Source organism: Peromyscus maniculatus, chromosome X (assembly GCF_049852395.1).
Source record: "Peromyscus maniculatus bairdii isolate BWxNUB_F1_BW_parent chromosome X, HU_Pman_BW_mat_3.1, whole genome shotgun sequence".
Lineage (NCBI taxonomy): Eukaryota > Metazoa > Chordata > Mammalia > Rodentia > Cricetidae > Peromyscus > Peromyscus maniculatus.
This window is the reverse complement of record NC_134875.1, coordinates 26072341-26099315: the sequence shown is the minus strand read 5'-3', so window position 1 is coordinate 26099315 and position 26975 is coordinate 26072341. Positions and strand designations below refer to the sequence as shown.

Genomic DNA, 26975 nt, shown 5'->3' with positions numbered 1-26975 from the left:
CTTTTTTAATTACCAAATCTCATTTAAGCTTAAAGAAAGATGAATGGGCTTCTTATATTCTTCCTTTCCTTTAACCAGAGGAAGTAATGTTTTACTTTACTTTAATATATTAAAGATATAATCTTGGATGAAGATAAATTCTAATCACATGGTGACTGAGGCAATTCAGTCATTACCATCTTCATATACCATTTTTCTAAAAGTTGAATGAACATATTTTTTAACAATATCTGTCCCCTGTCTGATTCATTTTCTTTTCTGCTGTTGGATTACTCTTTGAGGAAGGGTCTCGCTCTTATACTGCAAGCTAACTTTGAACTTGTGGTGATCCTTCTGCCTCTGCCTCTGCCTCTGCCTCTGCCTCTGCCTCTGCCTCTGCCTCTGCCTCTGCCTCTGCCTCTCCCTCTCCCTCACTCTCCCTCTCCCTTTGCCTCTGCCTTTGCCTCTCCCTCTCCCTCTCCCTCTGCCTCTGCCTCTGCCTTTCCCTCCCTCTCCCTCTCCCTCCCCCTCTCCCTCTCCCTCTCCCTCTGCCTCTGCCTCTTCCTTTGACGTGCAGGGATTACAGGTGTGTACCACCATGCCTGGTTTACTCATTTACCTAATAGCAATGTTGAATACTGCCAAATGTTGGAAAATTGTGTATGGCATGAGTGTAGTCATTTCCCCAGGACATGGGATCTTCAATAAACTGATGTAAGAATGATCCCTTGAACAATGTCTTCTCAAAGGGTTTTAAAGAAAAGTTTGATCAGAGAGCTCAAGCTAGTGTGAATTATTCAATATCTGGATCCCTTTACTGAATTTATAACCCAAGTTTAAGCAGCATTCACTTATTCCATGGTACACAAAGTATGACTTTCCTGGAAAATGAAAAAATTGAAAACTATATTTGAGACCTTTAAAAAGATGGGAAGATTCGGGTGGTGGTGGTGGTTCACGCCTTTAGTCCCAGCATTCAGGAGGCAGAGGCAGGCAGATCTCTGTGAGTCCAAGGCCAGCCTGGTCTACAGAGTGAGTTCCAGGACAGCCAGGGCTACACTGAGAAACTTTGTCACAGAAAAAAAAAGGGGGGTTTGGGATTTAGCTCAGTGGTAGAGGGCTTGCCTAGCAAGCGCAAGGCCCTAGGTTCGGTCCTCAGCTCAAAAAAAAAAAAAAAAAAAAAGATGGGAGGACTGATGAGAGAGAAAACAGGAATGAAGGGGGGAGGGAGGAGGACGGAGAGAGGAGGGGAGGGGAGGAGGGGGGAGGGAGGAAGGAAAAAGGAACTACATACTGTTTCCTGTTAGCTGTGCAAAAATATTCTCATTTTGAAAACACAACACTTCACATTCATAGCCAGGATATTTTAAAATACATACTTACGAAGACCATGTATAAGCACACTGGGCAAAAATATTAAAACAAATTATTTTATTAGATGGAAAACTATTTTACATTAACCTTTAAATCAGACAAGATTTGTTTCCTCAAAACTTCAAATTTTACTTTTATTCATATTGGTATATAAATTCTTCAAAACACCGGTATGTTATAAAAGAATATACTGTTTCTGTAAATAACTAAATGTGGTCTTCTCAACTAGTAGCATAAGTCCAATTTACCCAGGATCCATTATCTGAAAGTCAGTGTGGTATAAGGGAGAAAAAAAACACAGATTTTTTTTTTCAGTCAGATGATTTAATCTATGAGTTCAGGCTCTGCCTGCCACTCAGGAGGTGTAAGACCTCAGGCCAGTTACTTATCCTCTGAGTCTCTGTCTCAGTTTTCCTACCTATAAAATACAGATCACATCACCACTGTTGCCAGGTAGGATTGTTATGTGCTTAAACCGATGAGTTAAATCACTGTAGAAATGTTTTACACATCCACTGTGACCCAGCAACTATACTGTAATTATAACTTTAATAGAACAAAACCATTCAAGAATTAAACATACCCATTACTAGCACACAAATAAAATGTAGCCAGTAAGGCCACCTGATTGAATTTGACATTGCCCATGTGTTCACCTTGAATTGAAAGATAGCAAGGGGATGCCACCATTTCTTTTAATATAAACATTGTATTAACACAAAGAAGTGTTCCCAGATACAGCAATTCCAGGAGCATAACAAAGTCCAGTATTTTTTCACTGCCAGACATCTAAACCAGTATTATCAGCACACAAGAAACCTCTATGTATTGAACAAAGCAATGTTTTCTATGAGAATATATCTATTTGATTTATAGTGACAAAATGAGACATCTCTGGATTTAACCAGAGGAGAACAACCTCAGCAACTTGCAACATTAAAATGTACAGATACAGCTCTTCAGGAGTCATGGCTGCATTGGTATATGGAGAAAACATCTAGCAAGCACAACTTTCCAACACTTACAGAAACAAACCAACTGATAGCCAGGAAGGAAACCAAAGCCATAAATTCAAAGAAATGGGCTGCAGGGGGACTACACAAACCTGCTGTTGCTTTAATTGCAGACAATTCAATTCAGCAGCTGTTGGTCCAGGGACTAAGGTTCACTGTATGCTCTCCAATGCAACCTTGAAATACTGTCACTCACTCCCTTCTCCACATCATCTGCATGCTGCCCAATTAATGAGGAGCGAAATCAACTGTCAAACCACGCATCAAAACAAAATATGATCTTTTAGCTTTTCAGCACAGGAGAACATTCTTTTAAGAATGAAACAAGAATGCAGATCAAAGTCCTTGACAATAAATGATATCCAAAGTTATCAAAAATATGTATCTAGAGGAACTAAGCTCCTGTTGTTCAGTGGGAAAGTGAAACTTTCCCAAGGTTTCTTATTTGCAAGGGTCCTCTCGTCTAACAAGCTGTATAACAAGCCTTAACAGCATGCGTGAGTGGCTGATCAGAACCCAAGAGTTTACATTATTATGCACCAATATTTTTCTGAAAGCTTAAGCAAATACTTAAGGAACATTTTAGATCCGATGATATGTTACAATACAGTGGCTTAGGGATGGCATTTTTAGCCTTGCTGTTCCCAGCACTTTTTTGTTTCTACCATGAGAATAAACAACAATAATACATGATATTCATCAGCCTGAGTTCAATACTGAAAGGAAAATAAATTGACGGAAAAGATGTGCTCTGGAATGCTTCCCATTAGAAGTTTCTTCACTCTTAACTACATGGAAATCCATACAACCAATTAAAAATTACAGGAGCTTAAAAACTCAAGAGAAAAACAATATACTGAGAGTTTAAAAATTGCTTCTTTGCTTCCAAAACACTGTCTCATGTGCAAACACTGTAGGCATTATCACATACTACCAGTTGCAGACGTAAGACTTGGGAAATTCAATACGAGAATACAGCAGAGAAGCGTGCACAATTAAGGGATCGCGACCAACAATTTAACAGAAACCCCAGATCTCACATAGCAATCTACCACACGCATAGCTAAGGAGTTTTATGCAGCTATTTTGTTTAGCTGATTAGAATCCCATTTGTCTTTCAGTTTAGTAAAACAGGAAGTGAAATAAGAGAAAGAAATTCACTTTGGAAATCAAAGAAAAATTTCAGAGAAAAAATAAAACATACTATACCTGTATATTGTACCAGGAACATTGTCACACTCTTCGTGGAACTGTTTCACGTTGTATCCTACCGTGAGTTATTCTCTCCTGACCCTCTTCTCTCCTCAAAAAGAAAAGCCAAAACACCCTAAGCCCCCACTACACACTATTCCTAACCCACCCCCCCATTGAGAGTTAAAAAAAAAAAGCACAGCCACAATTCCGCTCAGACCGATGCTTCTGTTAAGCTCAGCTCCAGCCGAGCAACTGAGCTCTAGCAACGGAGCATGGGGAGGTGGATTCTGATGCCAGTAGCACTTCCCTCCACTTCACTTACACAAAAGCAGGCAGTGGAAAATCCAGGAGCCTTGAAGACAAGGGCTGGAACTGCCTTTTATGAATTGCTATTACTGCATGTGTCACCATCCATCTCCAATGACGGACACTTATAGGCTGAATTGGGAGTGGAGGGGGTGGGGTGGGGGAGGTTGGAGAGCAGGTGGAGAAGCAATTAGCAGTATGTTCATTGGAGAATTCGTTCGGGATTTCATACATCAGTGCCTAAAGAAACAGCATGCAGTTGACAAATCAGAACTTTACGATTTGCATGCCTTAAAAGAAATCTTAGCTCGCAGCTCCAAACAAAATAACACTTACCCACACTTCCAGGGTATAGAGAGTCACCTCTCTACTTTCTCTTTCCTCTGGCTACCCTTGTTCCTGACAAATCAACATTCTGAATGCATATTTGCTCATTTTCCCTAAAGAATTATATTTAAAAGGCTGAAAGCAAGTATAAAGAAATTAAATTCTATTGAACGTGACATCTCTTAACAAAAACAGAAGAAGCTAATTATTTTAAGCCAACTTTTCATCCCTACTCCCAGACTCCAGGTGCAGCTTCCACACCTATAATCAATCGATCATACAACTTTTGTGCATCTATTTAACACTGAAAAAAACATGTCTCTCTAAAACTAATTTATTTAAAGTAAAGCTGATAAACCAAGAGCCATGTTCAGGACTCGTTGGATAAGTGACCTTAAGAAATCACTTTATCTGAATGTGGTTTGGTTTTCTTCATCTGCTAAAGTGAAGCACACTTTTTTGATTGATTTTTTAAAATTACCTATGAATAGAAACAGTAAGGAAATACATCCCTATAGGAAAATATGATATACTTAAAGGAACACCTGGATTCTCTTTCTACAACTTTATGATACCAGCTGAGGAACAGAACTTCTCTGAGCCTGAACTTCCATATGTATAAATTGGAGATGATGGTACACATCCTGACTGGTTCACAAGAGTATCATGGGAGGCTAATGAGATAATGGATATGGCTCTTCTGTAAATTGTAAAGGGACATCCAACTGTATGATGTTATTATTACTGCACTATGAACCAGCTCCTGCTTAGATGACTTTTTCTCACAAAAGGAAAATAAAAAGGACAAATACAATTTTTAAATCATTGTTTAATTCTTCAAATTTTCAAATTAGAATCATTGTTTGTTCTTAGAAGTCCCCAGAAAGGGATTTTTTTTTCAAAAGAAATATTTTCAAATGTAACCCATAGTACATCAGAAGTTTGTCAAAGAAACTGGAGCCCTCTAATTCTCTTTCTAGAAAGTCTGTCCATTTTCCTTCATAGGATCTAAATGCTAACTATTGGAAAATAAACATCCCCTTTCGCTCAATCTTTATATTTATCTGGCTCATCCTCTATGCCCAGTATGGGCGAAAAGATTTGACTTGAAACTAAGTCTAAATCTACAAGGTAAAAATCCAAAGCCATGCTTTCTAAGGCTCCGAGCTTCCTTGATACTATATATACAGTGACCAGCTGGTTTATACTGGGACACATTTTTAGCACATGAAGTCCTGGGGTGGCCACACCTGGGGTACTAAATGATCCAGGCAATGTTTGGGGACCTCCAGTTCAGCCAAATCCCACATGTCCTGATTTCCATCTGTATGGTAGTTAGCCAAGTGTGTGTCTGTCCACATGGGACAAATTCGAAACAGCCAAAAAAAAAAAAAGGCAGAAATATCAGCTGTCAGCTCATGTTGGCCCCTCCAGTGCCATCTGTGTCTTCAAACAAGTGTTTAGTCCAATTCTTGCAATAAGAAAGAAAACTTTCTAATTGCTCTTTCCAATACCATTGCACTGATGGAAATGCCAGTAAAATCTGAAATCTATCGTAAATCAATGGGGGAAGTAGATAACACGAATCACAAAGGCTGACCTGACTTGTAACTAAGAGCAATTGAGCCATTTAAAGGGGAGGGAAGGAGAAGTTCAAAGGGAGAAAAGAAGAGAGAGAATAAGTGAGTTTTCTCTCTAATCACACACTGGCTGGGTCATGGCAAATCTCTTCTGCTTCCCTTTTGAAGCATTGTGAATGATACTTTTGATAAGCAAAGCTGTAACCTGGCCTTCCATCTGCTTATGTAGAAGTCCCGGAGGTCCTAATGCCAGAGCTTGCTTCCCCTGACATGCAGAAAGCCAAGCATGTGGAGGACAGATCTCCAGAGGCCTCCCAACTACAACCGTCCACCATAGCCTCACCTCTGGCACGGCTGCAAAGAAAGGTATCTGCCCAACTTCAGGTTCCACAAACGGGAGAGAAAGAAATAATGCCTGTATTTCAGAACCAGGGGGTTTCACCTTTGGGCATTGTACAGAATTTCCACAAATTCCAGTTGGAAATTCAAATGCCTCAAGTTCCTCCCTCCAAAGTGCCACACAAGGTGAAAGGGAGAGGACTGGGAAAAGGATTGGTCAGCATTGTTCCTTCAGTCAAAACAGAAAGACCCTATCTATAAGATGACTGACAGAGTTGCCCAAAGGCAACGAGCTGGGGGGCGGGGTAGCAACTTCAACCCACAGGAGCAAGAATGGAAATCAAACTATCAAAGCATCCTGATGAGAAGAAATAGCAAAAACTACTGTAAGGCTTACATTATCCTGACTTCACGGTTTGAAATCTAAGCAGAAATGACGACCTAAACCACTTCCCCTCAGCAGTCGCCCCTAAGCCTGGCTGTTCTTTTCAAATGAATTACGGTCATTAGTCATTTGGGATTCTAGGTATATTGGTCAAAAACAAAAGTCCCTGTGGAAGACTTCAAAGAACCAAGAATTTGAAGCAAACCATGGACCTCAACAGAGAAGAACAACACCAATTTGCTAAACCTTAAAATGAAAATGTTAAGGGTGTAATCGAAGTAAAAAGTAATGAACTAATTTGAACCAGAACCAAGTTTCATGTTTTCTGAATCCATCACACTTCACCAAAACCCTGAGAGAACAAGCAGTTCACATGTCCAGTAAAAAACACACTTTAAGGCTGACTTACTTGCTTGAAAGCTCCCACAGGAAGCAAGGAAGCAAAAACAAACCAACAACAGATAATCAGAAAGGACTCTGCCCTTGTATTACTTTTTAACTGTTTGACCTTGTTAGAGTCACTTCTGTTATCTAAGCCTTACTTTGCTGGCTTGGAAAGGGCTGTGCTGAGATTGCCAATATCCCGAACCTAATAGCTGCTGCCAATTATGAAATTTAGTCTAGCAAAAAAAAAAATTAAATGACATCACAATTTGGCCCTGATGGCTAAGAAGCAGCAACACTCAATGATCACAACTCTCTTATGAGTTTACATCTCTAGCTTATTTTGAAAAATGTTTTACATGAGAGTTAGTAACTGGTCTTGTTCGGACTCAAGAAAAAATACACCCAACAGTCTTTTTTAAAAATTAAGTAAGCTCCAAAAAGTATTTAAGAAACACTTTGCTGTCCTCAAGTCAAAGTTATAGGTGAACAGTCTGGTCCCCACAAAAATATGATGGGAAGAAAGTAACCTAAAATATGGTGATCACCTAGTATATGCTAGGCAGGCATGGTATTTTACCTAAGTCAGTCCCCACAATACAGTGTTAAGTATTATGTACATTTTTCTAAGCAAGAAAACTTGATGACTTATATTAAATGACTGCTTAGTTGCTCAATTGCTATGATAAGATTTTTAACTCAAGCAACCAGAACCCATCACTATACCAACATCTTAAGGATTAGGGCATACTTCCTAAGTCAATCATACAATTGAAATTATTTAATGAATAAATCACATGCTGAGCCCATCTAGTAAAGGTAGACTTCCTTGTATTTCTATTTGTCTTTTTCGATCTTTGTCCGTTGTCTGTGTGTGCATGCGCACTCGAAAGAAAGAGAGACAGAGAGAAAGACAGAGAGAGGGGAAGAGGGAGGGAGGGACAGAAGGAGGAATAACGAACATAAATACCAGGCACAAGTTGGGACCAGAGGGAGTTGGTTCTCTCATTCCACTATGTGGGTTCCAGGAATTGAACTCAGGTCATCAGGACTAGCAGAAAGTACCTTTACCCATTAAGCCATCTCTGTGGCCCCTTGTTTTGTTGCTGTTTTAAAATATCATCTGATGATGTAGTGTAATGGTGGGGACTATTAGGTTCTCCAGGCAGACAGACTTGAGTTTCTTGTTCTGGCTTATGGACCTGACAGTGCTAAGTCTCGAGTTTCCTTGTCTGGCAAATCCAGAAAGAAGTGTGCTGTCAGGTTTTTGTAAAGTGTCACTGATGTGATGGCAGCTAGCACAATACTTGGCACAACATTTCTGCTCAATAAAAGCAGATTAGAGGTCTCTTTGTATTTTAAGTGACACAGCAGAAAAAGGGAATGTTACAAAGAAAAAGAAATCTAGGTTTATGAAGCTCAGGTCCTCTTAAGCATAGCACAGGTAGAAAGTGGTTAGCCCACCCACAGCCTCCAAAATTAAGTTGCATCATATGATAATGAGAGCAAAATGAATGTATGAATTGATGGTATTTAAGCAACAACAAGGAGACTTGCCGTGTACTACACTAAGCAACAATTGTGTCTAGTTTCCTACAACTACTGCTTCTAAAGAGAGAGAGAAGAAAATAGAGGCACTGCTTGGACTACTTAGGGAACTCTAGTATCCTTCTTCCCATAATACTTCACGTCCTGACTACCTCCCATTTAACTGTGGCCTTCTCATACACTTTTTCCCTGCCTTCCTCCATGTATTCTGACTTTCAGTATTCCTTGCCCTGGTCTAGTTCCATTTCTCTTCAACAACATCAAGTGGTATTTATGGACATGTGCCTGGCACTGCACTAGATAAAACAGGGGGACATCCCAAAATTAATCAAAGAGATACATGATCCATTGAAAAATAGATCTAAGACACCCGATTAGAGTTTTGGCAACATAGCAAATGCAGGTATAATTGAAGGTTTGACTGATTTCAGAGCACAAAAACATTTCTTTATGTAGCTAATGACATAAATACTGAAGAATTTAGAAAATCTGTACTGATGTCAAAACTTAGTTTGAAAGGACAGACAGGTGGTAATGCAGCTAACACAAAGAAACACAGGGGCTGGCAAAACGGCTTAGCGGGTAATAGCACTTGCCACCAAACCTGAGTCTCATCTCCGGAATTCACATGGTGGAAGCAGAGAACAGTCTCCCACAAGTTGTCCTCTGACCTGCATACACATGCAGTTGCGTACGTGCACGTGCACGTGCACACACACACACACACACACACACACACACACACACACACACACACACACACACAAATATAAATTGAAAAGTCAAACACAACAACATGATTAATTGGAATCTGAGTGCTCACTGTAGTTTTTTTCCACTTTTCAGTTACATTTAAAAATTTTCATAATTAGGTTAAGAACAAAGAGTGTAGCTTATTAAACCTCAAATTTCCAAAAGGAAATAGTCATACATTATAAAAGCATGAGGCAATTAGGGCAAAATTGGTGATTCTGAATGAATGGTATGTAAGACTTATTATACAGCTTTTCTTCATATTTAAAAGTGCTTAAAGGACTTGAAGAGATGGCTTATGTCAGGGGTCATAGCTTTGGGGGTAGTGTAAAAATTGGAGGCTCACCAGGGCCTTCTACCTACAGGTCTAGCTGGAAAATGTGAATTTCAAGTTAAGGGAGAAACCCTGTCTCAAAGTAATAAGGTAGACAATGATACAAGGGAACAACTGGCACCTTCCTCTGGCCTCCACACATGCAAATAAGTACACTCACCAGTGTAAACCTATGTGTATAACATACTCTCTCTCTCTCTCTCTCTCTCTCTCTCTCTCACACACACACACACACACACACACACACACACTACAAAGTTAAAAGGCAGTGTGTTGAGTAATGACCCCTTTAATTTAGTATCTCAGTTGTTCAGTTGTCATTTGAAAACTTTTATTCATGTATTTACTGGTTAGTTGATTGACTTGCTTTTTTATTCTTTTTGAGACAGTATTTCATTATGCATCCCAAACTGACCACAGAACTCACCATGTAACCCAGGCTGGACTTAAAGTCATGGCAATCCTTATGCTTCGATATCTCCCAAATATCCATATCTCCCAAATACTAAAATCACCAATATATGACACTTGGCTGTTTCAGTAGTCATTTTTAGCAGAGGCCTATGGTGGTAGATATTGCAAAGAATGGAGGAAGGGTAGAAGAATAACAATCATCAACCAATAGAAGGGCCGTGGATGCACTAGTATATTCAAGATACTGTAGAGGACTCAGGGTTTTTTTTTTTTTAATTAGTCCCTGCCCTCAGTAGGCTAACAATATAGTTGAAAGAATACCAAAGTTCTGTCTGAAGGGGTAACTGGCTGGAGCAGAGTTCTGTTGAGAGAAGTATAAATATTGGAAACAGACTGGAGCCAAATTTCAGCAAATGCCAGGCTGAAGAATCTGGCCTTCCTCCTAAGGATAACAGGAAGCTATTTATGGTTTCTGAGTCAGGGAAAGAAAATTAACTAAAACTGATTAGCTAAATAGTACAATTTGTTTAGGCAAATGTACCTTCAACATGCACTCTGCTTATATCTGTATACTCCTGGTCCTTGTATTTCCCATGTCTGAACATGGCCTGTAGAGACTGCCAGTACTGTGGACATAGACGACTTTTCAAGCGGCCTCCTTCTTACATAGATTCAGCCTACGTCTCTCTCTCCTTGTGCCCTCAACTTGCCTCAGTGTCGTTGCTGACTCAGCAAGCAATAAATAAGCTTCACATAATGTTTTTGAAATGAAGCTGCTGAGCTCTGAAACTGATTTCCTTTGTGATAATCAAACCCCAATTGCTGCAAGGATCACTGATTTGAGGTAGAAAAATTGAATATTCAACCAAATGATATACAAAGGGGCACAGGAATAAATGTCCTATGTGTACAAGGCAACAATATTACTCTCTATATATTGAAAGAAAGCTTAATGGAGGTGGCACTGCTGGACAGTGGTAAGTGATTAGAATACAACTTCTTTAAAATTGGACTTTCTCTGTCTCCTTCCCACCCTCTAATCCAGTCATGTTACTCCCCTACTTATAACCCTGCGCTCTCTCACCCCTGCGTGCCTATGAGACAATGACCACACTTAGTAGCAACCGATTTCCTTCACTAACTTGCTACAGGACACTTTCCCAAAATTCCTAGATTGAATCCCTCTGTCCCATTCCTAGTAGATTACACACAGCTGCATACCTTTACTGAAACTTCCCATGTGTATCCAAATTTCTTTTCATGTGTTGGTTGTCCTGCTAAGATGCCTTGCTATCACTTCTTTATCTACTTGGAATATAGGCAACTCCAATTCATTCCTTATGACTCAGCAAAGTCAAAGCTTTGGTCTACAGGTTGTCCATACTCAGTAGTAACTCCTTTCACTATGTTTCTAGGAAGCCTCGTGTATATCTCTCTTTTTGAGTACCCTGTGTATATTGGAATATAATCACTGCTCTGGGTTCTATCTCCTCTGCTAGACTGTGAGCTCATTAAGATGGGGAGGGATTGCCAGGTGGTAGTGGTACACACCTTTAATCCCAGCACTTGGAAGGTAGAAGCAAGCAAGTCTCTCTGGTCTACAGAGTGAGTTCCAGGACAGGCTCCAAAGCTACACAGAGAAAGACTGTCTCAAAAAACAAAAACAAACAAACAAACAAAAAAAGGTGGGCAGGGATTACATATAATTATATAACTCCATATTATATTTCCAGCTTAGCATGAGGTCCAGACCTTTATAAGCAATCAAATGTTTATCAAATTAATTAGTTTGAATATCAGAAGTTCTTTGATTTCAAATTCAGCATCTTTTCAAAAATTAATATTTGGTTAGCAGAGAAATGGGTATTATTGTGGCATTTTCATACATATATATCATTATACTTTATTCTTTGCTCGTTAGCTGGCTTCTTCCTCCTCCCTTTCTTAACAGTCCCCTTCCTCATGTCCCCAAATAGTCCCCCCTCTGCTTTCATGACACATTTATTCCCCTGCCCTCGGCATCTCCTGAAAAGGAAAAATTCGAATACTAGGTAACCAATGTAGTATTGGTGAAGTGTGTCTGAAGAGGCAATTGTGGGAGGACATATCATGAGGTCTTCTTGTGGGATTCTTCCTATCCCAGGAGATTCTCACTGGCAGTTGTCATTGCTAGAAAGGGTAGCCAGGGCACATGAGAGGGCCTTACCAGGGAGTTCCCCACCTTTGTTTCCCACAGCATACCACTGAAGCAATTTCCATAACATTCTCCATATAATGCTTCGGCTTCTCTGAACTACAGCTGAACTTTCATTTGTGCTCGCCTACAGATGTCTTTGGACCAGCCCTGTTAATGGAGAGTCCCCGAATATTCTGCAGTTTTTATTCTCGCCTATCAGTATTATGCCAAGAAACAGTATTTTTTAAGAGACCACTAAACAAAACACAAATGGAAGGGAAACAGAACTAAAAAAATTCTTTGTTCCTCCTATATCATCGGGGCATTCCATTATGTCTCCATCTTACAATGTTTGATATGTTGTTATCAGTAAAGTTTAAAAAAGGAAAATTAAGGCCAGTAAAACATCATACTTCATAGGCAAGAAGTAGAAGAAACAAAGCTGAAGACTAGAATATAAATTTTTAGGCATATGATCAGTAGCTACTTCTGAAAAGTAAACACTGGGGCTGTTTCTTAAAAGTTAGGACAAAGCAATTAGCCTTTTCTTTAGACTAAACTGAGGTGGTTTGCTGAATTTAAAAAAAAAAAAGAAAAAGAAAAACAACTGAGTCTGTTTTGATCTTCAAAAACGTCAAACTGGTAAACACTTGACTGTTTTTGCACATATAAATCTATGGGCCAAGCCTTGCTTGGAGAAGATTTAAGAGACATAAAATTTGTCTGAGGTGTCTGCCAAATCTGTGCAGGAGAGACAGGGACCCTGGAAAAGCTGACACAATCATAATTCTTACAGTACCGGCAAGCTTGCGCTCTGCTCGAGTCACATAAACCCACTCTCCTTAGGTAATACTGTTTAAAAACAGACAAGTACATTATTTGCTTATCAGCTATCTGGTAGATCACTTTTGCCTAGATGTGCCAGAAGGAATAGAAGGGAGAAGAAACATCAACCCCTCTGGCACACAGCCCAATTTTCAGCTGGGAAAATTTTCATTTAGATGATGGGATTGCTCATTAAGTGTTCTTCCAGTAGTTCTTGAAGGTTCCGTCTCTAATATCTGTGTGTCTCTGCGTTTCTGTCTCTTTCTCTGTCTCTCTCTGCATCTGTCTCTGTCTCTGTCTCTCTCACATACACACATTCACACACACACAACTCCAAACATATCAAAACGAATATTTATAAGTATCTGGTGCAAAGTCTAGCACAGTAATTCCACATAATGAGCCTGCAATAATTCACTGAATAATTCGAAACCCTAACTGTAAATTCAATGTTGAACTGGAGAATTACAGATTTTGTTTTTACTACTTTATAGGCATATTAATTGTAAAACTAATGGGCTTAAAAAGGATATCGTAGTCTATGCAAAGTAATATTATTTTATTCCCAGATGATTTGTACTCATAACTTCTGTCCTCTAAAGATCATTCATTTTTGCACAATGGTTATTATTTGTAAGAAAAATGAAAGAGAAATCACACTACAAGATATTAATTGACTATATGACAATGAATATACTTTTGTAGAGAAAAATTTGATATCCAGTATTCATGCAATTGTATGTCATTATGGTAATCCTCTACATATGTCTAAGATCACTTAACACAAGAATATAGTGCATGCATGGGCTATATTCTGTAAATAGGATTAACTGTAGAATTCAACCAAGGTCTTCCCTAGGGATAGATTGCTGAAAAATGCATTTACATGGCACTTAAAAAATATAACCAATGACACTGGCCCCCATGACATGCACTGCTTCTTGTACACTCAATTCTACCACAGTTTTCTCTAGCTTTCTGCTGGCATCCCCCATTTCCAAAGACACAGACTTTCAAGAAACACAGAAAATTACAACTATTCCAACTCCCTTCCATGAAGTCACAAGTAAGAAAAGATTTCTATACATTAACATAATACAAACCATTATGTAGTAACACTACCAGTGTGGGACTGCTCTTGCTATGTTATGATTACACATAACTTGCCCAATGGACTATAAGAAGTCTGTGTAGAGTGACAAAATCAACAGGTATTTCAGGAAAGGGTAAAGCACTGAGCCACTGCAGGGGGTTAATAGTTTTTCTTAACAAAGTTTCTTATTATGATAACTTTTCTTCTATCATTTATTTATATTAGTCTTCCCATTCTGTAAAATAGTAGTAATTTTCTTTTGAGACAGGGTCTCACTGTGTAGCTCCAGCTGGTCTGGGACTTACTATGTAAATCAGGCTGGCCTCTAACTCACAGAATTGTGCCTGCCTCTGTCACACCCAGCTTACTATAGTAATAACTACTAAATGTATTTATATGTTTGCTCTGAGGATAAAATACCAGTAGTTTGTGTGTTATACAATTAGCTTATACAATCCACATCAGCATTTGGTCAACTATAACCATTTCACATCTGCCTGACAGTGGCCTACAATCCCAAGAAATTTATTAGTTTTAAGAAGAAAAATTGATGCTAGTACAGCTGATTTGCAAAGCTTTCATCAGTCTGCCTAAAGAAATTTGGATATTATCCTAAGGAAAATGAGCAGCCTTTGAACTATTTATATGGAGGCTGAACAGAATCAGATTTGTGATTTATAAAAAAAAATCCTTTCTATGTAAAACAGATGGGAAGAGAGTTGATGTAGAGACAGTAAAAATCAAGGGGAGAAATGATGCATTTCTGTTGGCTGGTAAGCACATCCCAAACAAAAGCAATGGCAATAGTAGTATTTTAAAGTAAGTTTACAAAATTAAAAAATAAAGTATGGTGAAATTATCTTTAAAAATAAAGAACAATGTATCACTGGAAAATATAGGACAATAAACATATACAAATGATAAAAAGCAGAAGTCACATGTTATCTTGTCATTTGTAGCAAACCCCTATTTGTGTATATTTAACAGTACAGTAGCCAGGAGGCGTTGGCGCACGCCTTTAATCCCAGCACTCGGGAGGCAGAGCCAGGAGGATCTCTGTGAGTTCAAGTTCAGCCTGGGCTACAGAGCAAGATCCAGAACGGGCACCAAAACAACATGGAGACAGCCTGTCTCGAAAAACCAAAAAGAAAAAAAAAAAAAAACAAGTACAGTAATTTTCCTATGTGTGCATACACAGATTTATATGGCATGTATAAGATACGTACATTTCAAAAAAAATCAAATAGCTGGGCGGTGATGGCGCATGCCTTTAATCCCAGCACTCGGGAGGCAGAGCCAGGCGGATCTCTGTGAGTTCAAGGCCAGCCTGGTCTACAGAGTGAGATCCAGGAAAGGCGCAAGGCTACACAGAGAAACCCTGTCTCGGAAAAAAAAAAAATCAAATGAGAATGGCACAAAAATAAAAAAAAGATACGTACATATGTTTAAGTTGGAATCTGCTACACTATACTGGGTGTTTTACGGCCTGAATTTTCTCTGGATGTATCACAAATAAATTTCCACATCGTGAAATATACTTTGGCAACATTTGATAATGTAGCTAAATGATCCACAATTGATTTCATTCAAACTTCCGGTACTGGGTATTTATGGTGGCATTTTTCCCCTTTTTTGTCATTATGATAAACAGTTTTAGGGAAGCTGGGAGCTAAATTGTGGGAAATATGATTGCTTCCTCAAAATATAGCACTAGAAGTTCATGATGACCAGTTAAAGACTATGTTCAGTTTTAAGATTTCTGACGCATATTGACAAATCATTTCAAAGAATGGCTGAATAAAATTATCACCCCACTACCAATGTGTCTGACCAAGAGAAGATGCATTTAAGACTAATGCCAAAAATGAAATGGACTTGGTGGCTAGAGAGGAAGATGTTTCCTAGGAAAGTAACAAGAAAGGAGAAATGTGAGCCCTGTCAAGAGAAGTAGAACAGGCCTAACAGGGTTAAAGTATGAGAAAAAAATAAAAAATGAAATACAGTGAAAGTACGAGAATTTGAATTGTTATATTCAGTAAAAGTAGCACACGCAGCAAATCACTTTATCTGTCAATTTATATATTTTTATTTTTTAATATCCGTAACTATCAAGGTCCATAGTTGCATCCATGTGAATATTTGTTACTTTTTGTCATATGATAACCACTTGTTAGTGTCTACTGTCCCAATCACTCTTTCTAAGTACAAAGATGAACGAGATGTGGTTCCTGCCCTCAAGGAGCTCACAATCTACTGAAGAAGAAACATCCACAGAATGACACACTACAGTATGATCTCATCTGGAATAGAGGTAGTATGGGTCCTACAGAAGTGAGAATACTAACCCTGCCTTGTGTGTGCATTCATGCATATGCAGAGTGTTTATTAGACAGGCTTCCCAGAGACACTCATGTTTAGACTGAATTTTGAAGGTGAGAGGGGTGCTTTTACATAACCCAAATCCACTCTCCCAAACAGTAACAATTCCCCTACACTATTACCTTAATGCATGAAATAGCATCCTCTGCAATGTTATACTCGCCATAAAATATAAAGAACAAGCAAGTGTAAGCACTAATAGAATAGTATTTACATGTACCAATTTCTACTAATTCTAACCAATACATATCTCTCAAGTTTGTTTCCTCCTCTCCCACATCACTACTTATGATCTCTCTAAAGAAACCACCCTACTTGGATATTGGTTATGCCTCCCTCTGGTGCAACCTTTCCACTGTCATCTTACAAATGGGAAGATGATACATAAATCCAAATAATCTTATCAATAAAAACCAGGAGTCAGCCAGGAGGCAGTGGCACACGCCTTTAATCCCAGCACTCGGGAGGCAGAGCCAGGAGAATCTCTGTGGTTCGAGGCCAGCCTGGTCTACAGAGCAAGATAGATCCAGGACAGGCACCAAAACAACATGGAGAAACCCTGTCTCGAAAAACCAAAAAAAAAAAAAAAAAAAAGAGTCAGATATTGGGGTAAAAACCTGAAGGATCAGAGAAGCCAGGGAGCAGCTGCCAATTGCTTCCAACATCTACTATTCCTCCATCTGGTTCTCTTTCCCTGAAAATATTGAAGTGTTTTTTTTTCTATTGCCTACAATTTCATTTCTTACATCCAATAATAAGAGGTTAAGAGGTTATAACTTGGCCATATTTAACATATTTATACTATTACTTACTTAGTATTTGTCTTTAAATCAACTTAAGACTAGTGTATTTTCTATTTTTATTAAATCCTATGTAACATAAAGTTTGATGAATAATCCAGTTTTTTATCAGATACATTCAAATATGCAACTAATGAAATTTAAAATGTGTGTAGAAGCACAACGTAACTACCACTGGTCCATGCCCAACATTTTGAGTCCATGGGCCTGTGGGAACACATTCATATTTCTTAGCATTGCAGCTAATTCTCCAAAAATCACTCTCCAAACTCTGTAGCATACTTTGCTTGAACCTTCCTTGTCCCAAACAATCTCAGTACCCCGCTATGATGAACTGTGCATATTCCTTCCTCTCCAATGGCTCCTCTCTACCTTTCTTTGCCTGTCAAATCATTACCCTTCAAGACTTATCTATCATGTCACCTTCTCACAAAAGCCCCAACCCTCTCTCTGGTTAGCCACTCTTTCCTCTATCCTACCACAATGCTTTGCACCTGTTCCTACTCTCCCACAATTCTTTACTCTAGGGTATCTCAGAATTGTGGTCACCTAGCTCCCCTAGATCTAGTGAGGGTTCAGACCTCGTATTTTCTTGCATTTTCTGCACATCATGTGTGCTTAGGTCATGGAGGACATCTAGTAACCTGTCTAGACATCTAGTCCTCGGGGGAGGACTTGTCCTGGAGGAGGTGGGAATGGAGGGTGGGCTGGGGGTAAGGGGAGGGGGTGGGAGGGGGGAGAATAGGGGAACCCATGGCTGATATGTAGAACTGAATGGTATTGTAAAATAAAATATATATATATATATATATATATATATATATATATATATTAAAAAAAAGTTAAAATGAAATAAAACTCAAAGAACTGTCTAGATCCAAATGGCTTAGAGGTAAGAAATAGTTTTTGCACAGAATCATCTAATTTTTTTTTTAAAAAAAGATATATTAACTAGGATTTTGGCAGACATAATCAACTGTGGTTATAATAGCAGTTAAGCTAATTTGGTATTGGCAACTACTTTACAGCAGACACTCTCTGATACAGAAATGCAAAATGACTCATTTGAGTTTCTTCCAGGATGATCAATTGTACCTTATAGTAATCTTTCCTTGCCATAACGGGAAAATCAAGAACAAAAATGCACATCAGGATTAGGAAACCATGGGGGAAAGAACATGGGCTTTCAAGTCACAAGTCTGTGCACTGAAACTCTACCTCAATTATCTCCAATCTATGTGACTTCAGGTATTTGCTTAAAATCTGCACTTTAGTTTCTTCCTCAAGAGAAATAATAGTACACATATTATAAGACACTCAGATAATGTAGCAAAGTGCTTATGATGAAGTTTGGGATATTATGTGGGCTCAATAAATAGGAGTCATTACTATTATCTAATCAGATGGTTACAATTCAGGTAATCTGCTGTATAAGGACAGCAAACTCATTTCTTAAAAAAATATGTTTATGGCACTTTGCTTTCTAATTGACAAGTACAGGTTGTGGCTAATAGCCACAAACAAAACATCTACAAGACAAAAGTTTCTCCTTATATTTAAATTAAATTCACACCTGGAACATACCACCACACTTCTTTGTGTTCTCCAAGAATTGATCTCAAATCAGGTTCCCCTACAATGAAAAGGAAAATCACCCAGTCTTAATTTTTTGTTCTTAATTTTATTCAATACACAATAAAATTCAAACTTTGTACATTCTTACCAAATATTATCTCCCAATATATCCCTGCTGATAACTCCTATATAATCGGAACGTGCCTGACATACAGTTCTCCCTTTTCTATGCCTTCTTCTTAAGCGCCAACCCCTGCATCAGAAAATCTTCCTCCTTCACTCATTTCAAGTTTCCTTTATTCCACTGAGTCCAGATTAAAGGTGACCTCCTCCACAAAGGCTACTAGGATTGATCTAAAAGAAGGGTAAATTTCAAGCCTTCAGCAAGTCCTGAGTTAGGCTAGAACTTTCACAACTCAGCCTCTTCCTCCTATCTATATGCTCTTCCACTAAGCCCTGGGCACTTTTTGCACACATTTGTAATATGCAATAATTAATGCAGTGTGTTTCACAGTCTACTGTGTTCTGTAGACAGCGCGCCCATTTAAATGTTTATCAACGTTGGTGCCAACTAGTCTTTTTGGAAGCTCTTAAAATGCTCCAGGTTTTTTAATAGGTCCAATTTCCCTTCTACTCTCACTAGAACACTGTACTGAATCTTAATTATATATTTCTCACATGTAAGATTCCTTTCTTCTGCTCCCTATCCCTTCTGGAAATTGAAAGGAGTACATCCTTTCCACTCCAATGACTGGTAGAAAGGGGCCAGTAAGAGAGATGGGCCGATTTTTTAAAAATCTCATCATCAGGAAGCAGAAACGGAAAATCAAGCCCCGAGTAGAGCAAGGAATTGAGAGAGAGAGAGAGAGAGAGAGAGAGAGAGAGAGAGAGAGAGAGAGAGAGAGAGAGAGAGAGAGAGAGATTGATTGAGATTGCAGTGGTAGATGTTCAAACCTAAACTACCAATTGAGTGAGAGAAAACAGCACTCCTTCCTGCATGAAGGAAGGCGTCCAGATACGACTTAAGGAAGACTCTCAGCCCTAACATCCTAGGAAGCAGCACATGCTGAGTGGTGTCAGGGAGAGGGGCGAGTAGTAGTAGAAATAAAACAAAAGAGTTGAGGGTGGGGTGCGTGCTTGTGTTCTGGATGCTCCGGCAACTGGTACCCACCCCCTGAGTCCCATGGCCACCCCCACCCCTCAAGTGGCGGAGCTGGGCGGAGTTAGGCGCTGAAGACCGCAGCCCCGGAAGCACCCTCCTCCCAAGGCCCCCTCGGTCCCACAGTCCCCGGCCACTGCCACTCAGGCTTTCTGTCTCGCTGACCTCCATCTCCGCGGCTACCGAAGTTCTACTCCTTAAACAGCCGCGGAAAATCGAGCCCGCTCGGAAGCTCCTGGACCCGGAGTGCCCTTGCAGCACCGCATGCCCCACAACTGTCTCCCAACTCTGCACCTTCTGAAGCTGGCCTAGGCCAAGCAATGGGGCCCAATGGCTGGACTCTAACCTACAGGGTGGCTACGGAGGCCTTTCCCATTGGCTACTGGTCACCAGGGAAGCCCAGGCCTAAGCGCATGTCCTCATGGGAAATGTAGTTTGTAGTAACTGGAGACCGTTCTTCCTCGAAACTATCCCACATTGGCATTGGTGGAAAGCGAATGGATTGTGGGAGATGAAGTCAAAACAGTTTTGATACCCACAATTCCTCTAACACCAAGCTTCCGATAATCCCTTGAGTTCAGATAGAGTAGAGTATTCTGGGTATTGTAGTTTAGTGCACATGGCCCCTCAGACTAGCTTAGGGTATAAAGTGCTTGCTGAGGCAAACTAGAATTCCTAGATTCTTTTGAATGCTTTTAAAATACTTACGTTTTGAGGAAAGCACGTTCACATTGTGTTATGATTTGACATTCTCACTGAAGTCTGAGTAGGGTTGATTTTTTTGTTTTGTTTTTCAGGCAAAATGTTGCTCTCTAGTCTAGAACTGGTCTTGAGTTAAGGATCCTACTGCTTAAGCCTCTTGAGATGCAGAGTTAAATACCTGTGCTACCAATACTATATTGACTCTTGAGATATATATGTAATTTATGTTCTGTAAAGCTTAAAATTTTAACTGAAAGGGTACCTTTAAGACTGTCAAAGTTTGCTGGGCTGTGGTGGCACACACTATCAGTCCCAGCACGTGGGAGGCATAGGCAGGCACTGAGTTCGACGCCAGCCTGGTCTACAGGGGGAGTTTCAGGACAGCCCTGTTACACAGAGAAACCTTGTCTCTAAAAAAAAAAAAAAAAACAACGAAGAAACTGTCAAAGTTTGCAGTTTATTAGAATCATCAAAAAAAAAAAACTGTGTACTTCTAATTGAGGATTATATTTTCCCTTAAGATTAAATATTGTCATAATTAAATATGAAAATGTGATGTGGGATAGCCCAGAAGAAACCTATCTGTTAAACAAATAGACAGTGAAGCTGCATTCTTGCCGTGAAGATCAATGGGTGTGACATATACTGATATTAATGTTATAGCTTATAACACATATATGGGTAGATAAACAAAGGTAGACCCAGCTTCATGAAGACATGCTAGATCTCAAAGCACAGATTTGTACCAATACATGCATGGTGAGGGACCTCAATACTCAACACCCACCAACAGACAGCTCATCTGGACAAAAACTAAATGAGAAACTCCCTAACAGACACCTACAGAATATTACACTCAGAGACTAAAGAGTACATATTCTTCTCAGCAGACTATGGATATTTCTTCAAAATTAACATGTTAGAACATGTTAACAAGTCTAAACAAATAAAGGAAAATTGAAATAACATCCTGTTAGTTAATTGGCCACGTTGTGCTCTTACCCTGCAAGAAAATGTCACGAAACATGACAGAATCCACTAATAAGAGTTTTATTAAAGATAAAGGGACAGAGAGTGCTCAGGCCTGTGGGAGAGACACGTGTGTGGAGAAGAAGAAGGAACCAGGAACATGGTGCCGGATTTTAAAGGCTGGATGTGCACAGGTCACATCACTACTCCACACATGCACGTAGATCACATGGCCACGTTGTGCGCTTACGTAGCCATGAAACGTCACAGATCCTGGTCACTCAAGACTCCTTGACCTCCTGGTCACTGGAGACTCCTTGACCCGGAAATGGCTATCTTGACCTGGAACTGGCTAGGTGGAAGTGTCCAGGTCCGCTGGGCATCCTGGTTAGGAGAGATGCCCTGACCCGGAAATGGCTATCCTGACCTGGAACTGGCTAGGCAGAAGTGTCCGCAGGGCATATGCAAACACGCCCGACCATGGGGGCGTATTGTGAACCCTTCACATCCTGCATTTTATGAACCACAGTAGAATAAAGCTAGATATCAATAGCAATAGAAACTATGAAAAGTACACAAATTCATGGAAACTAAACACACTATTGAATGATAATTAAGTCAAGAAAAAACTCAAGAAGAAAAATGGAAAATTCTTAAAATTGATTGAAAATTAAAACACAACATATCAAAATCTATAGCACATAATGAAGAAAAGCCTAAGAGCAAGTTTTATAGTGCTAAGTGCCTACATTTTGAGCAAAAGAAAACTGAAAGCCAGATGTGGTGGTGCACACCTTCCCCAGCACCCAGGATGCAGAGACAGGTTGGCCTCTTGGAATTCAAGGCTTGCCTGGTTTTTACATAGTGAGTCTCAAGCCAGCCAAGGGGCACATAGTGAGATCTTGTTGTAATGTGAATCCTAATTGGTCTTTTAATAAAAACCCAGAGCCAGATATCAAGATAAATGCCAAAAGATGAGTAAAGGAGCCAGTCACTAGAGAGAATTATTACCTCTCCTGAATCCTCAGCCTGAAAAGGCCGAGCTCCAGTCTCCACCCTGCCTTATTACTTCCTATCTCGGCCCAGCCATATCACTTCCTGTTTATTCCTCTCAAATGCTGGGATTACAGGTGTGTGCCAGCATTGCCTAGACTCTAGTGGCTAGCTCTGCACTCTAATCTCCAGGCAAGCTTTATTTGTTACAGTGCACACAAAGTATCACCACACCCTGTTTCAAAACAGACAAATAAACATTGAGGGATTGCAAATTAATCAAAAGAAAGAGAAAGAAGACCCAAATTAAAAAAATTAGAGATGAAGGAAGAGACCTTATAACAGACAATGAGGAAATTCAAAGAAACATAAGGATATTAAAAATTCATATTCAACTAAAAATAAAAATCTAAAAGAGGTGGATGAACTTCTAGATGCACATGACCTACGAAATATAAGACAAGATTTAATAAGTAATATAAAGAGATCCATAGGAGCAAACAAGATATAAGCAGTAATAATAAATCCCCATGTAAAAAATGCCCAAGACCAGATGGATTCAACCTGACCATTAATGAAAAACTAGTATCCGAATCTCTGTGAGTTCGAGGCCAGCCTGGGCTACCAAGTGAGTCCTAGGAAAGGCGCAAAGCTACACAGAGAAACCCTGTCTTGAAAAACCAAAAAAAAAAAAGAAAAACTAGTATCAATATTTCTCCCATCATTCCATAAAATACAAAAGGAAAGAACACTACTAAATTGTTTTTATAAAATCAATATTAACCTTATACTAAAAAAAGAAAAGAAAAAAGAAAGAAAAAATCCAGGCTAATCTCCCTGATGAACATAGATGAAAATTCTCAATAAAATACTTACAAACTGAAGTCAACAGCACACCAAAAAGTTCATCCATTACCACCCAGCTGGCCTCATTCCAAATATACAAGTATGTTGGTTCATCATATGTAAATCAATAAATGTAACCCAGGACATAAATAGACTCAAGGGCAGAAACCACATGATTTATTCATTAGATTTTTTAAAAAGGCCTCTGATAAAACCAGCATCCAATAAAATTCCTGGAGAATCTACCAAATGTATCTCAACATAATAAAGATAATAATAAGTCCACAGTCAACATCATGCTAAACAGAGAAAAACTGGACGCATTTCCACAAAAATTTTGCTACAGACAAGGATGCTCATGCACCCCCTCCCCATTCATATGAAGTCTTAGTTTGAGCAATAATAACAAGACAAGAGAAGTGGATAAAGGGGATACAAATAGGAGAGTGTATTAGTTAGGGTTCTGTAAAGGAACATGACAAAAGGATACACACACACACAGAGAGAGAGAGAGAGAGAGAGAGAGAGAGAGAGAGAGAGAGAGAGAGAGAGAGAGGAGAGAGAGAGAGAGAAAGAGAGAAAGATGAGATTCATCTAGAATATATATAGATATAGGTATATATAGTGAATGTATACATACGTATATGTATATATATATACACATGAATACTACTTGTCCTAAATGTATGTATATATACATATGTATGTATATGTGTGTATACATATATATTTCTACATGGCTTATTAAAATATGTGGTTATACATATGTACAAAGTTGATACACTTTGACTCATTGTTAGAATACTCTGACACATTGTTGTATAGCAGAGTAAATTTATGGAATAGTGGCCCATTTCTGAAATACTAGCAAATAATACTGAATGGATTCAGAGATCAATTAATAAGGCAAATTTCAAATTCTTTACAGAGCTAGTATAGACCTCATTGGGTCACAGTTAGATTCAAGTTTATAATGTGGAATGTGTTTGACTTAAACCTTTTCTGAGTATAAGTTGTTGGTCTGTAGCTATGTTTACAGGCCAATGTGGATCCATGGTAGTGGGCCATAAAGCAAATATTACTATTCAACCTGGTAACAATATTAGGCTCCAGAGTTATAGTCATGTTTCAGCCCCTGGACCAAGATGGACCAAGATGCATCTTTGATCCATGTTAAGGTTCATCCTGAGATGGACAGTAATCCAGAATGGTCTAGATTATACTCCATTGTAAAAACATTGTGTAAAAAGCCTGATTCTAAGATTGTCATCATAGCTCAGTCTGTAGACCAGCTTTGTACACACCACATGAAATGGTAGGACTCGAAGTTCACTTTAGTTTTTGGACAATGCTGAATTCATTTTTATTTCTAGAACTGAGACTCAATAACCACCAACGTTACCCCTTGTCCTAGAGTTAGTATTCATAATGATTTTTCTGCCTAAAGAAAGGTTATGCAGGAATATGAATAGCATGTTTGCTCACTGATTCATTTATCAGGTTAAGTTTCAGTCAGTGTCCATAATAAGAGTTTATGCTTGGTCTGATAATTAGATCTCAGTCTATAGTCAATGATAAGGCTCAGCTCATCCAGTGTCTAATATTTCAGTATGTTGCCATGTGGACATTATCTGTGGTATACTTATATTTGTAGCTTTGTATTACTACAGTAAAATACCTAAGGCAATTTAGACATGGTATATTTAACTCACAGTTTGGGAAGCTTAATTCTGAGATCAAACAGTCCTATTCATTAAATGGCTGGAACTCTTATTGGAATGGTAAGTTACATTCCAAGCCAGGAAACAGAGAGAGGGAACAGTGTTCCATGATCCCTTGAGGTCAGATCCTACCAAGGACCTCTCATAAGGCTCATAAGGCTCCCTGTACTGTCACTTTGGGGAACCACACCTTTACATTTGTACTTTTAGATGACAAATTGCCCCAAAGCCAAAGGAGTGTCCTGAACTTTTTAAACCACAGCTAACATTTTATCTATGGACAACATGAGTTTGTGGCTAGAATTTCAACTGTAAATATGAACAAGATTGGTGTGCATATTTGGCTAAGTTCAAATTGTGACTTCTGAATTTAGTCAGTGTTAAGATTTTCTGTTCATTAAGAGAGGTGTTTCAGTGACTAGTATTAGTCTTTATTCAGTGGACAAAGTATGACTCTGTAACTATGACCTCTGTTATTATTTCATTTTGGTCTTTGTGTTAAGTTTCTTTTTCTGTTGCTCTTATAAAAGCAACTCAATGGAGAAAGTATTTTTATTTTGCCTCACCTTTCAAAGTACAGTCCATTATTTCAGGCAAAGTCAAGACAGCAGGAGTTCAAAACTCCTGATCATATCACATTAATAATCAGGAAGCAGAGATGGATGAAAGCATGCATACTGCTCAGGCCCCTTTCTCTACCTATATATAGTCCAAGATCCCATCCAGGGAACAGTGGCACCCATGATGGGCAGATCTTCCCTTCTCAACTAACATAATTAAGATAATCCCTCACATGCATGCCTAGGAACTCATTCTGTCAAGATGACAATTCTAACCACCATAGACCTCTAGAATTGAATCTGGAGGTAGTGGTTCCACTTTGACCTTGTCTATAGTTTTGTTTAATGAGTGCTAGAGGTCATGCTATCTATTTAAATTTCCACCAGAATTTGGGGGTTGGCAATAGTCAGGGTAAAGGCAAACGTAAAGACTTTAAGAGATAAAGGAGTCAGCATTTTTTGTTTTGTTTCGTTTCAGAATAGTGATGTTTCATGTCAGTCTATGGATAAGGTTGGAATAGGATACAGATTGAATTCAAGTTGAAGAACTCTGCTATAGTGAGGGTTTGGGAATCAGCCTACTGACTTGGTTAGAGTTCAGAGTGCTCGTGCCTTATTGTCAGTTAGAAACGTAGGCTTTCACCAGTGTAGCAGGCCCGCAGGGATCTGTATTAGAGTTCAGTCTGTGCTGATGGCTGTCATGAGTACTTCTATCCCCAATTTAGGGATAGGTACATAGCCAGATGAATTGCTCAATCTTTAGCTATTGCTAGAACTATTTGTGGCCACAAATAAGGTGACTTTTATTTATGGGCTTAAAGCTCTATGATGAATATTAGTAGTCAGTCTTGGCCATTTTAATAATGTGAAGCAGGTTTTGATTTAGCCTATTTATGTTAGGAATCATTCTCTAGCCACCATTGGTGCTTGATTTTTTTGGTCTACTGTGGGCAGGGTTTACAGGCTTCATCTCAGGTCAGTGCTCTGGATGTGGCCAATAATAGCACTCAGACCTTGACTATGGTGACTTTAGTACATGTTCAGGTACAGAATTTAATCTGTTGGTAGGTTTCAGGCTCAGGATGTGAGATGTGTTTGACTATCTTTGCCAAGTTTGTTTTTAAGTCATGCTTAAAGTTTTGGTTCAGTCCCACCCCAGTTCTGGAAAGCAGTTTAGATTCTGCTACAATTTTTCCTTATGGCTAGGGTCAAGGTTAAACTATGGTTTGCTGGGGTTCAGATCCACT

At 39.1% G+C, this 26975-nt stretch overlaps 1 protein-coding gene across 10 annotated transcripts in view; it reads right to left on the bottom strand.

Annotated features, from left to right (window-relative positions):
- The window catches only part of Enox2 (ecto-NOX disulfide-thiol exchanger 2), a 294398-nt gene extending 274118 nt beyond the window's left edge, over window positions 1-20280 (bottom strand). For 3 of the 10 annotated variants that reach the window (XM_042269140.2, XM_015989390.3, XM_076562590.1), the window contains exons 1-3: window positions 20103-20280; window positions 18777-18836; window positions 3576-3669 (exon numbers count right to left, since the gene is read on the bottom strand). In XM_042269140.2, coding sequence (XP_042125074.1) covers window positions 3576-3597 — 22 coding nt within the window. In that variant the 5' untranslated portion in view covers window positions 3598-3669; window positions 18777-18836; window positions 20103-20280. The remainder of the gene's footprint in view (window positions 1-3575; window positions 3670-18776; window positions 18837-20102) is intronic. The other 7 variants (XM_076562589.1, XM_076562591.1, XM_015989393.3 and 4 more) reach the window with 4 other exon arrangements.
- Window positions 20281-26975: the final 6695 nt, after the last annotated feature.